The sequence below is a fragment of the Oncorhynchus tshawytscha genome, linkage group LG02 (assembly GCF_018296145.1).
Source record: "Oncorhynchus tshawytscha isolate Ot180627B linkage group LG02, Otsh_v2.0, whole genome shotgun sequence".
Taxonomy (NCBI): domain Eukaryota; kingdom Metazoa; phylum Chordata; class Actinopteri; order Salmoniformes; family Salmonidae; genus Oncorhynchus; species Oncorhynchus tshawytscha.
The window spans coordinates 61,808,682-61,819,665 of record NC_056430.1 but is presented as its reverse complement, the minus strand read 5'-3'; the positions used below and the strand labels follow the sequence as shown (position 1 = coordinate 61,819,665).

The 10,984-nt window shown below is 44.0% G+C and overlaps 1 protein-coding gene across 1 annotated transcript; it reads right to left on the bottom strand.

The window, feature by feature from the left end:
* Window positions 1-1,199: 1,199 nt before the first annotated feature.
* Window positions 1,200-10,403, bottom strand: LOC112265321 (SERTA domain-containing protein 2). Its single transcript, XM_024442495.2, has 2 exons — window positions 9,921-10,403; window positions 1,200-3,671 (listed from the first exon to the last, which is right to left on the bottom strand). The coding sequence occupies exon 2, from the start codon at window positions 3,665-3,667 to the stop codon at window positions 2,597-2,599; it is 1,071 nt and encodes a 356-aa protein (XP_024298263.1). The 5' UTR covers window positions 3,668-3,671; window positions 9,921-10,403; the 3' UTR covers window positions 1,200-2,596.
* Window positions 10,404-10,984: the final 581 nt, after the last annotated feature.

The window sequence follows — 10,984 nt, the reverse complement described above, 5'->3', positions numbered from 1 at the left end:
CTGAAAGGGAAAGTCTGGGTAACAGTGTGGTCTTACGAAGAGGACACATCACACTGGACTTGGGGCCAGGAATCTAGCCAGCTTGATCAGCAAACAACCATCCAACTTGTTTTAGACTGGGTACCAAAAAGCCAATGCTTGGTGTGTCTAGGGGTCCAAGGACTGCCCATAACCTGTGTACAGAAGAGCAAGCATGGACAGGTATTATAGGTATGTACCCTGAGGCAGGCAGCTTAGCTTCTAAATGCTGACCACCTTGGTCAGTCAGCTGAGGTGAGGGCAAGTATATTAAAGAAATCAAAAAGATCCATCAAAAGGGACTTGGATCCCAAATCAGTCCAATCCGGTTTGATGTGCAGGAGCAGACCAAGCCACCAGGTCTCACCTCTTCCAAAGGGATTTGAAAAGGACAGGAGTCGTCAAGGGCCTTCTCAATTCCTGTGTTCTTTCTCGCCTCATTTTGAAAAAGGTCAAAAAGGTAAGAGGTGGGGAGGAGAGGGAACATCGACAGAAATGTGCTTGTTTGAAATTAGATGGTCCTTCATTCGTCATCAGGCAAATTACATTTACATTGGTGGATCACAAAATGTGTAAAGTGGAAGTTTAATGCAATACATTTTATAGATAAAATAGCATTGTTTTTAAACGTGCATGATTTTCTAACTCTGACGATACAACAGCTGATTCAAAGGGGGTGTGGCAGATAACAATTCCATGATGGGATACACTGGTGCTTTCTTGTAAAAAGGAGGCTATCGAGGTGAGGAATGTATTCCGTTTGCCTACTAATGAAATCACACTCGAACCACATTGGTTTTCAGGTCACGGAGGACAGACTTTTGCCCAAACGAGAAAACCAAGAAAATTCACCCATGGCACCCGGAAGTCCTGAACCAAAGAGTGCAGACTAGCCCTGCCCTTTATCAACTCCAAACCGGAAATTACCTTTGATAGTATAACCTGACATTGGAGCGCAACCAGACCATGGCATACAGGCCACTAGTAATCATGAGCAATGGTATTCAACTCTTACTTTACGAGGTCTGGAGCCTGCTGGTTCTGTTCTACCCGAATTATTTGCACATACCTGGTGTCCCAGATCTAAGTCCGTCCCTAATTAACTGGATATGAGGTCCAGAGTTGAGTTTGAGGGTTATAGAGTGAGTATTAGTTCAAATGGGACACATGCATGTGCTGAGAACTGTTGACATTTCATTTCAATTTATTGTATAAAATTAATCTACAAAAGTAAAACTGCATTAAAGTCATATGCACATTTATACATAAAAATAGTCAGATATTTCCAACCAATTAATACATATTGCATAGAACAAGGCACAGATTCAAGGTCAGTGATAAAATACAGCCGTTCTTGAAAACAGGTCAACTTTAAAAAATTTAAAAATTGGCGAGATGACTGGAAATTTGCTGACCACATTTGCTTCAATTTTTTTAAAATAATAATGCAAAGAATAGAAGAGGTAAGCAGCAGAAATGGATTTGCCACTGACTGACAAGCGAAATGCTTTGTTTTAAAAGGCTTTGGATTACTATAGTCACCACTGACAAAGTAGTTGACTGTTTCCCGACTGATCGATTGCCACAAATACCGGAGACATAGCCCAATACACACACACTGACTTACAGCATTCACTTCCCTGAAAAACAAAAGGGTCAAATATATTACACAGCATTTCTTCACACATTACTAGCATAATTTCACTGCATGTTCTGTACAACCCAAATGTTAGTGTCATGTTTGAATAAATATCTGTACACCAGAAATTGATGATAATAAATAACTTCATAACCACTTAGTACAAATTATTTTGTCTGCAATTGTGTTTGAACTGTGAACTTAAAGACCATACAAGGTTACCCTTGTATTTCACTTGATATCCTTTTGAGTCAGATCAGTTGAGTAAATTCAAAACATGCCATACAGGAAAAGGAGACGTAGTCCATCTACAAATAGAGAGTTGAAGGCTCACAGATGATAAATTCAACTAACAAATTATGAATAATACATTAAAATAGAGAAAAAAACTTGAATGAGGCCTATGAAAAATTCTATAACATTGATAAGCTGTCCAAATACAAAATATTGTTAAAGTACCCTCAATTTGGACGCATCAGCATATACCTATGGTGCTGTATGCAAAAGCTGTATATAAATTCACTCTCTGCATTTGGAGAAGAGAAAAAATGTATGGCTGTGTTGATAAACAAAAAAGCTATATAAAAATCAAGGAACAGAGTAGTACAGACAAAGGCACTCATAAATGCATTCCATACAGTATATTCAACATGGTTTCCATTTTGGAAAGGCGAGCACAACGCATGCACAGTGTAGTTAAAACGTCTCTGGTGAAGTCTGTTACATTTCTTACAATTTCCGGACAACAAAAAAATTTAAAAGGTTTAACATTTTGCCGCCTACGGCACTTTTTATCCGGTTTGTCGTGTTCATTAGGGCATACTGTAGCAAAACGCTTCAAAAGAAAATGTAAATGAGCATTTCTTATTGGACAAGCAACTTGCTGTTTCACTCAGTTTTCCTCTGCTTTGTGCCTATTGAACACGACCCCGATGTCAGTCAAGACCCCACCAGGACTTCCATAATGTGGTCGAGCTCAGCCAGGTCCATTTTGAAGGGCTGGTTTTGAGCCAGAGGGGGAGAGCCCACCCCTCCCCCGCTGTAGCTGGACAGAGTCTTGACCAGGTCGTCTGCAGTGACCATGGGGGTCGTTTTGGACACCCCCAAGTTCGGCGGTATTGAAGAGGCGCCACAGGGGGGGTTAAAGTCATACATGGAGGTGTCGATGTCCGTGAATAGAATGTCATCCAGAGCAAAGTCAGTGAGGAAGCCACCGGAGGAGGGCGACAAGTCTGCTGGGGTGCTGGGCGGGTCTGCCAACACGTTTTTTGCAGCCTGACCATCGTCCAGCAAGAGCGACTCCTTGTCCTTTGGGCTGTATGTCCTCCCTTCCTCTTTCATGTCCATCCCTGCTGGTAGAGAGGGTGGGGGCTGGGGTGAAGGTGGAGGAGACAAAGGTAGGGAGGAGGTAGTAGAGGTTGTCACTGCGATGGGGCACAGCTCCTCGATCTCCTCCAAAGCTGAGGAGAAGCTGTCCTTGGCGGGTGGTGGGGGAGGCGCTGACGGTCTCGGCGAGAGAGGGTGGTGGCCCAGGGGGTGGGGTGAGGACGGCGGCAAGGCGAAGAACAGTGGTGGGTCGTCCTCCAGGAGCGAGGCCGGGGTCAAACCAGAATCCAGCGACGACAGCGGCGAGAGGGGCGGGGAGAGGACGCCGCTGAACGTGGATGATGGAGCTTCGTGGTAGCCCTCGTCCTCGGTGATGTTCGGCGCCGGCGGCGGGACGGCGAAGAAGAGTGCGCGCAGCCCCGCACCGCCTTCCTCTTTGAACTCGTGGTGGATGCGGCGGATGACGTTGTTGATGAGCACGCGGCGCTGCAGGGCAGGCTCGGTGGCGGGCGTCCGCGCCGGCCCATATAGCTTCATCAGGGAGATGTTTAGCACCGTCTGGCGCTGCAGTGTGTAGTTAATCCTGGAGTGGCTGCCCGCGGCCCCGGCCGCTGACGTGAGGGGCGCCTTGCCCTCCTCCAGGCCGTCCTCATCCAGTTTGCGCTTCACACCGTTACCCAACATATATCTGTGGGAAGAGAACAGAAACAAGGTGTCAGGAGCAAAACATTGCATATGGTTCCTTTTTCTTCACATGTGAACGAGTGAGTAGTAGTCAGTGAGGCACAGCTATGTGAAAGAATGACTGCTAGAGACGTAACAAAACAAAGTGAGAGATGTCAGTTACACTTGTACGTGATATAAGTGTTTAAAATTAACCAACATCTGTGAGAGGAAAAACCCCCAGTTCATAGTTTCATCAGCAACACAACAATCGGAAAACATCCACTTCTCACTCAAACAAGACGAGTTTCCTGGAAGCAGAGGGGCTTCCTCGCAAACAGTGACAAGAAATGAGACGAGCAAGCAATGAACACAACACACACGCTCAGCGTCAGTGTATGGGGGGGCAGGAGGGGGTTTTGGTGTCAGCTGACCAGACAGCATCAGCTGACTAGGCGGGTGGCAGCAAGTTCTGACAAAAGTGCTTGCGTCCCAAATGGTACCCCGTTCCCTACATAGAACTCTGGTCAAAAGTAGTGCACTATGGGCCCGTGTCAATAGTACTACACTAAATAGGGAATAGGGTGCCATTTGGGACGCAGACAAGCTCCCAACTGAACCACCTGACTCCATCAGAACACGGCGCTAACAGACGTGCCAGCACAGGAAACTACAGACTTCCTGCCCGGACATAGCACAGAAAACAGGCAGAAATGGACCTGCTGTTTTATTGATTTACGCTCAAAAATGGTCACATTGGGCTTATTTATTTATATATATATATATATATATATATATATATTAGATATCTCACACACACAGAACTCAAATATAAATGCAACATGTAAAGTCTTGGTCCCATGAGCTGAAATAAAAAGGCAGTTAGATTTGGGTATGTCATTTTAAGTGAAAATTGGGGAAAAAGGGTTCCGATCCTTGTCAATGTTGACTTTTTGGGGGGGGCTTTGGCAGTTAATTGAAAAACATTCTCACAGTATTTTTGATTGTCTTCTCAACTCACCATCACATACTTTTAATGTAGGACTATGACAGTTAATTGATCATTTGTCTGACATGATGAATCTTCTCACCACCACTAATGAGATGGGTGTGCTTAAGGCATGTCGCGTAGGCGCTTCTCAAAGTCAGGGGGCGTGGTCGTATCTCATCTCCACTGTCACAGCCAACCTGGACCGACATTTGGTTTTAATGCAGACGAGAGCACCGATGGTGCTTTCAAGACAACTGGGAACTGAGAAATATGGAGGCAAAATCATGACGTCAGTGATATTCAGGTCAGACAGCCGGAGATCTAGAAAGAAGCCGGAGTCCCTGAGTTGGAATTCCGAGATGGATGACTGTTCAAATACACCACCCCCCCATGTTTTTGGTTTGTTCTCCCCCGTCCCACACTTTTAAAAGATTCGCTCTCTATTAATAATAGTTCTCTGAATCTAATCCACTGCTCACGCATCTGTAGAATGTTTTTGTATTTCCCCTGCATGCTTGCGTTCAGTTTCCCAAATATGTCTGTTACATAGGCAAGGAGACACTATATTCATTACACAGAAAGTCAACCAAGTCGGTTTTCTTTTACATCCATTGTGAACGACGACAGTTCCTCTCTCAATGCATAAAATCTTTCCAACTCTCCCCCCTCAATAACCACCAAGCCTCGATGTGAAATAGAACATGGTCATGCTCTGATCCCATATCTCCACATAGTTTTGCGAACAGACATGCGCGCAGTGGATGTGGTTTGATGTAGTTTACAATCAATGTTACCTGCTGCAGTATATCCGAGTTCTGTGCTCAGCTCTTTCGTCGCCAGTTGCTCTCGGTGTATCATACAATGTGTCCACATCGCAGAGGGAGACTCATTCATAACTAGAGTGCAGAGGCCTGCCCGCCATAGATGGAAGCCCCATCTGTGCAAAAACCCACCATTCGATCCCATTGGACCTTTTTGTTGTTGTCAATATAGCCACGCAGCACACTGAACATCCCCTGTGACGTTTCATGCCCGGGAATCATGAGACAGAACAATATGTCCTCGTGAAGAGCATCCCTCGACATGTATAGCGAACAAAAGTCAATGCATGGGCATCTCAGCCCTCACACTGTTTTCACCATATCAATTGTGCCTGGTAATATCAAAGTCTGCAGTAGTGTGTGGTTTCAGTGTAGCGGGCAGAGCCATTCATTGTGGAAATGATTCAAATGCAACGACTAAGCGCGCCGCTCTCTGGTGGAATGTCATCTTTTAGATTTGAAATCATTTTAATTTCGATGTTTAAGGTAAACTACATTACAATGGTTGAGAAAGAAAATATTATGAATATTTTTAAATTTTTTAAATGTCATGTTTTTTTCAGGATTTGGAAAATTCTCCCATGGCCCCATTTTCATATCAGGGACCACTAGCTTGGGAACCGCTGCACTAGAATGCTTCCCAAACTGTCACCTAAGATGGAGCACACCTCTCCTGCAGTGCATTGTCTCACTGGCACGTGTAACTCTACCCCGCTACATAAACTACTGCACACAGCCTGTGAGAGACTCGCCCCTTTCAGTCCGTTGTGTAACGTGTGCTACCATGATAAAAGCCAGAGGAAAAGAGATTCACTATCACATTTCCAAACCGTGTTCTTGTAGAGAACATTGCTGTGTGAGTGAGTGAGAGAGTTTGTGTGTGAGAAAGAGAGAGGGTGTGCGTGTCAGCTTTGCTTAGAGCCACACACATCAACTTGAACTCTGAGCACACCACTTCCCCCCCCTCTCGAGGGCCCACACAGTGCATGCGCGTGGCTGGGGATAGCTCCACACTCGCCTGTTACCATGACGAATACAGTCAGCTGGGAATCCAGACGGGGGGGGGGGGAAAGAAAGAACCAAAATGTTGTTTTTCCACTCAGGCTGCCCATCACTATCACAGATGATGATGCTGCTTGGATATGGAAGTGGAGGTGAGAGAGCAACTTGTGTGTGTGCAGTGCACATGGAGTGCACTACTCCGATGTAGATAGGCTACATTTTGTAGTAGTTCCCTCTGTGCAAATACTATGCCTCCACATACCTCCCCCACTCAGTGAAATTATTCATCAGACCCCTATTCCACCCCTGCTCTGTTCACTTATTCTTTTCACACGTGGGGCCCTTCGACGCTGCCATCTGCTGACACTGTCTGAAGACGGGTGAGAGAGAGAGACAGAATAGAGAAGACTGACAGGGGATTTTTGGCAGACGGGAGGAAAACAGGGTGACAAAGAGAGAGGAGAGGAAAGGAAGGTGAAAGGGAGAGTTGAAAGAAAAAAAGAGCGGAAATATAGAAATAGGAACACACCTTCCGTTGACAAAAACAACTGAAAAGTGTCCAATTACAACAGCATTCCGGCCACACAGAAAGCTTTCTTTCACTCCATACTCGCAGCAGGCTTACAGCGATGGCACTCAGATTACACTCAGATTGGTACAAGGCAATGTCCACCCCTTGAACACATGACCACTTCAAAACTCACGTCCCGACATGAACTTCTTGGTTCTCCAAGAGCTTTGTGTTCCGATACACCAGGGTCCTATTCATTAGTGCACACCGTGTTTCAACTGAAAAGTTCAGGCAGTCCCTCCCTGTTTGCTTCCTAGTGAATTACAACCCAGAATCCCTCCACATGTTATTGATAATCATTCCGTAATGTTATTTCAGTGTGTACTTCCATGAAGTGCTAAGGATATGTAAGAGCCCTGTCTGGGACAAGGTCAAAATGTCATTGGATTGCTTTTTTTTAGGGTGGTAGCAGGCAGCTGCATGCCTCACATACTCAGCAGGCATCGTCATCCTGAGGAGGGTCTCGGTGGTACACCGATTTCTAATACAAACTCTGCGGTGCACACTTAGGCTGGAAGAGCAAACCTTTCTCAATGGCACACAGTGCAGCCTGCACCTGAGATTTCAACCCTCATTCATCAACAAGCCTAATCATTCTATTTTCCACACTATTTCTCTCAAGTTCTGTCGGACTTCCAAGTCCTTCATGATTGCAGTAAAAGTTAAACACATTCATATTCGGCATGCAAGCATTTTCGGCCTCAATGTTGCCCAAAAGGTTCCTGGAAAATAATAATTTTATGTTAGGTTGAAAGACAAGGTTCACTGTTGGGCTCTGGTCATGCGAGAAACCACACTCAGAAGCCGGGCTGGCCTGGCATTAGGGTTGTTTGCCCAGGTTTCTCCAGCAGGCAAGTGGATGCTTGTAGCACTGATTTACTGGGCTTGTTTGGAAGAGACTCCAACTGCGTCTGAAACGGCACCCTATTTAGTGCACTACTTTAGACTAGGGCCTTGGTCAAAATAATCAGACTATATAGGGAATAGGGTGCCATTTTGGACGGAACTAGGCTTGTTTGGAAGAAACGCAGAGTTAGAGTTATTTTGATTGATCACCAAGAGAGGGGGATTTCAAAGCCAATTTGCCAAAATATTTAGGTGAACTTCAGTCCTCCTGCTCGCATAGTAGAAGAAAAAGAGGAACAAATGGTGTTTACTGGAAACCAGAGCAGACAGAGTCAAGGAAGCAAAGGTGGACTTTAGTCACGGAGATGGAATGCTTCGAGTCTGGTACGAGTGTGGACTGTGTGCCTACTGCAAATCTGTGCAGATTCCTTGTGGTTGATCGTAGCATGTTAGTAGCCCATTGGTGGATTTCTTACTATTATTTTTCCTTTTTTTTACCTCACTGCAATTCTTTGGTGTTTTGATGGGCAATTCATGAACATGTTTTTAAAATCTTTAACATCATTATAAAAACAAATTAAGGAAATGTTGAACTGCGACACAATCATTTCCAATGCATGCAACGGAACGCTATACAAAAGAGAAAACATCCATATTTCCCTGTGCAAATATGAATGTCACTCAGCCCTGCAGTTGAAATGCAAATAACACTTTGCACTGTTAGGTTCCTACAAGGCAGCAGTCAGAACTAGCCCTTTTTGCCACCCACATCCCTGAACCAGTATTAAACCTATTTGGAAATCTGAACAGCAATAGTTAAAAGCTTTACAAAACAGTAAAACAAAGCCATAGGGCTGTATCAGATTAATTCAGAGGCCCCGTTCTCCCAGTCAAGTCTATATAAGTATGGCATACTCATGAACTTTTAGCCTAAAAACAGTTTGAAAAGGCATGTAGGGCTTCTATTTTCTAAACTACCAGTTTAGCTTCCAGGAACTATGGCTCATCATATTCCTGTAAAAGGTGACAATGAGTCACTCAAAAAACAATAGAATGTGATGACCAAGTCAATATCTGATGAGTTACAACAAAGCTAAGGGCAAGTCTCAAATGTAAAAATATGCAACATTACATAATTATCATGTACTTACAAAGTAGCAATTGTACTGGGACCCACATGAACAGTAACGTTTTCAGTGAACAAAGTTATATTGGTGTCAAGTTCCTCCTCCCACTCCCTCAGCGTCCTACATGCCACCAAAAAAGTTGTTTTGTAGCCAAGGCCCTATTATGATCACTGTTGGCATGACATGGCTCTAGTATTTGAAACGAAACTAAGTCACGCCTGGGTGTCACTTGCTTTTTCAAATGTAAGAAAAACATTATTCAATAGGCAGACCGTCTACAGCAAAAAAAGAAGCAGACATTCCCACTACTGGGCATTAAGACTAATTAAGAAGAATTGTATGGGATGCCTATAAACAACTATTTTACTTATTGATATATCTTATAAACTGAATGGTTTGGGTTTTCTGTAATGTCAAAACGCATGTTTGATCAATTGACGGTATGAACGGTCACTGACGTATCACTGTAGCTGTCACAACAGCTGCCCTTGACCTCCAAAGGCAAACGCCACAGATAGCCTATGGCTGTGATGGGGGCGCCATAGCCTTCTCACCGCCACCTGCCACACAGGACTCAGTCGGCTCTTCACTGAACTGGAGACTTAATAACAATATTACGTTTCGAACATTATGGTCTCCTTCCACATGCGACAATGTAACAGTTGCGACAATGTAACAGTTGCAACATTATAACAGACAAGTAGCTAAATGTAACAAAACAACAAAAAGACGGCGGTGCTTTCTCTCGACTCAAGACACAGCAACAACAAAATGCGACAAAATGTTTATTTGAATGGCAAACGGGTAAATAACGGCTAATAATTCATGTATACGTAAATTAACGCATAATTATTCCATGTTGAAGCGTGTTTAAATAATCCTAACATTGGTGAAAGCAGCGCAATCGTAAACTTACCACATGTAGTTCCAGCAAGGGTTTCAAATCCTGCATCGGGGTCAAATTGACGCCAAGAACAGAGGCTCTACAACGAGGAACACCAGACATCGAACTCTTCGCCGTCTATACTTTCATTTCCCCGCCGCGGTTCTCCAAAAAAGCCGTGGAGCTCTACACAATGGCGAGCTGTCGAGGAGACCGATGAGTCTAGTCACAGACAACTACCGTTCACTGAACAGCAGGAGGAACGCCAGCTCTTTTTTTTAAATCTGCGGATAGACCCACAACTACACTGGCTAGGAATGACGTAAATGAAGTTACGCTCTGAACTGACTATGTTGACTGGTACGGTGGCACACGCCTCGCCCCCATGTAACTTGGGGAGCCACTAGTGGGCGCTATGGATCTCCACTATCGTCTGGGCTTAATGTGCCCAGACGGTAATACACTAGTGTCACCCTGCGAATGGTTTGTATTTCTCCATTCAGGCTGCAAAAGCTTCGATTTCCTCTTTAACTCGGTTTCATGTCGAGGCTACAAAAAGGGGAAAAGTATGCGTACTTTCTTTATGAAACACCATTTCCCACCACCATGCTTAAGTGGCTAAATGCTAGTCTTAGATGTAAGCGTATCACGTTCAGCAGACTGTTTTTTTCCACCCCTTACCTAACATAGCAGCGTAAAGGAAACAGGGATAGTTTCAAAATAAAAGTTGTGTTTACTGAACATAGTTTTAAATGAGGTATTGGATTTGTTGGCATGAACTCGTTTACAGAACATTAATCCGTTTTAATAAGATTAAACATTTATGAAGTGAAATTGTAAAGTTACAATTCGAGTAGATTGTATTTTTTAAACCCAGATGCAATTAACGTAATTATATTTTTGTTTACAGATTTATTAAATTATATGTTCATAAATGTGTGAAATCTGAAAAGTGTCATTAATAGTCAAATAATAATAATACAAATTGGATCCGAATGCTCTTACTAATCTCCCCATTTCTCTCTCTCTCTCTTTCTCTCTCTCTCTCTATGCCTGAGGACACCCTGGCCTGATGATTCAGGCTTTGCCTGTCTCAA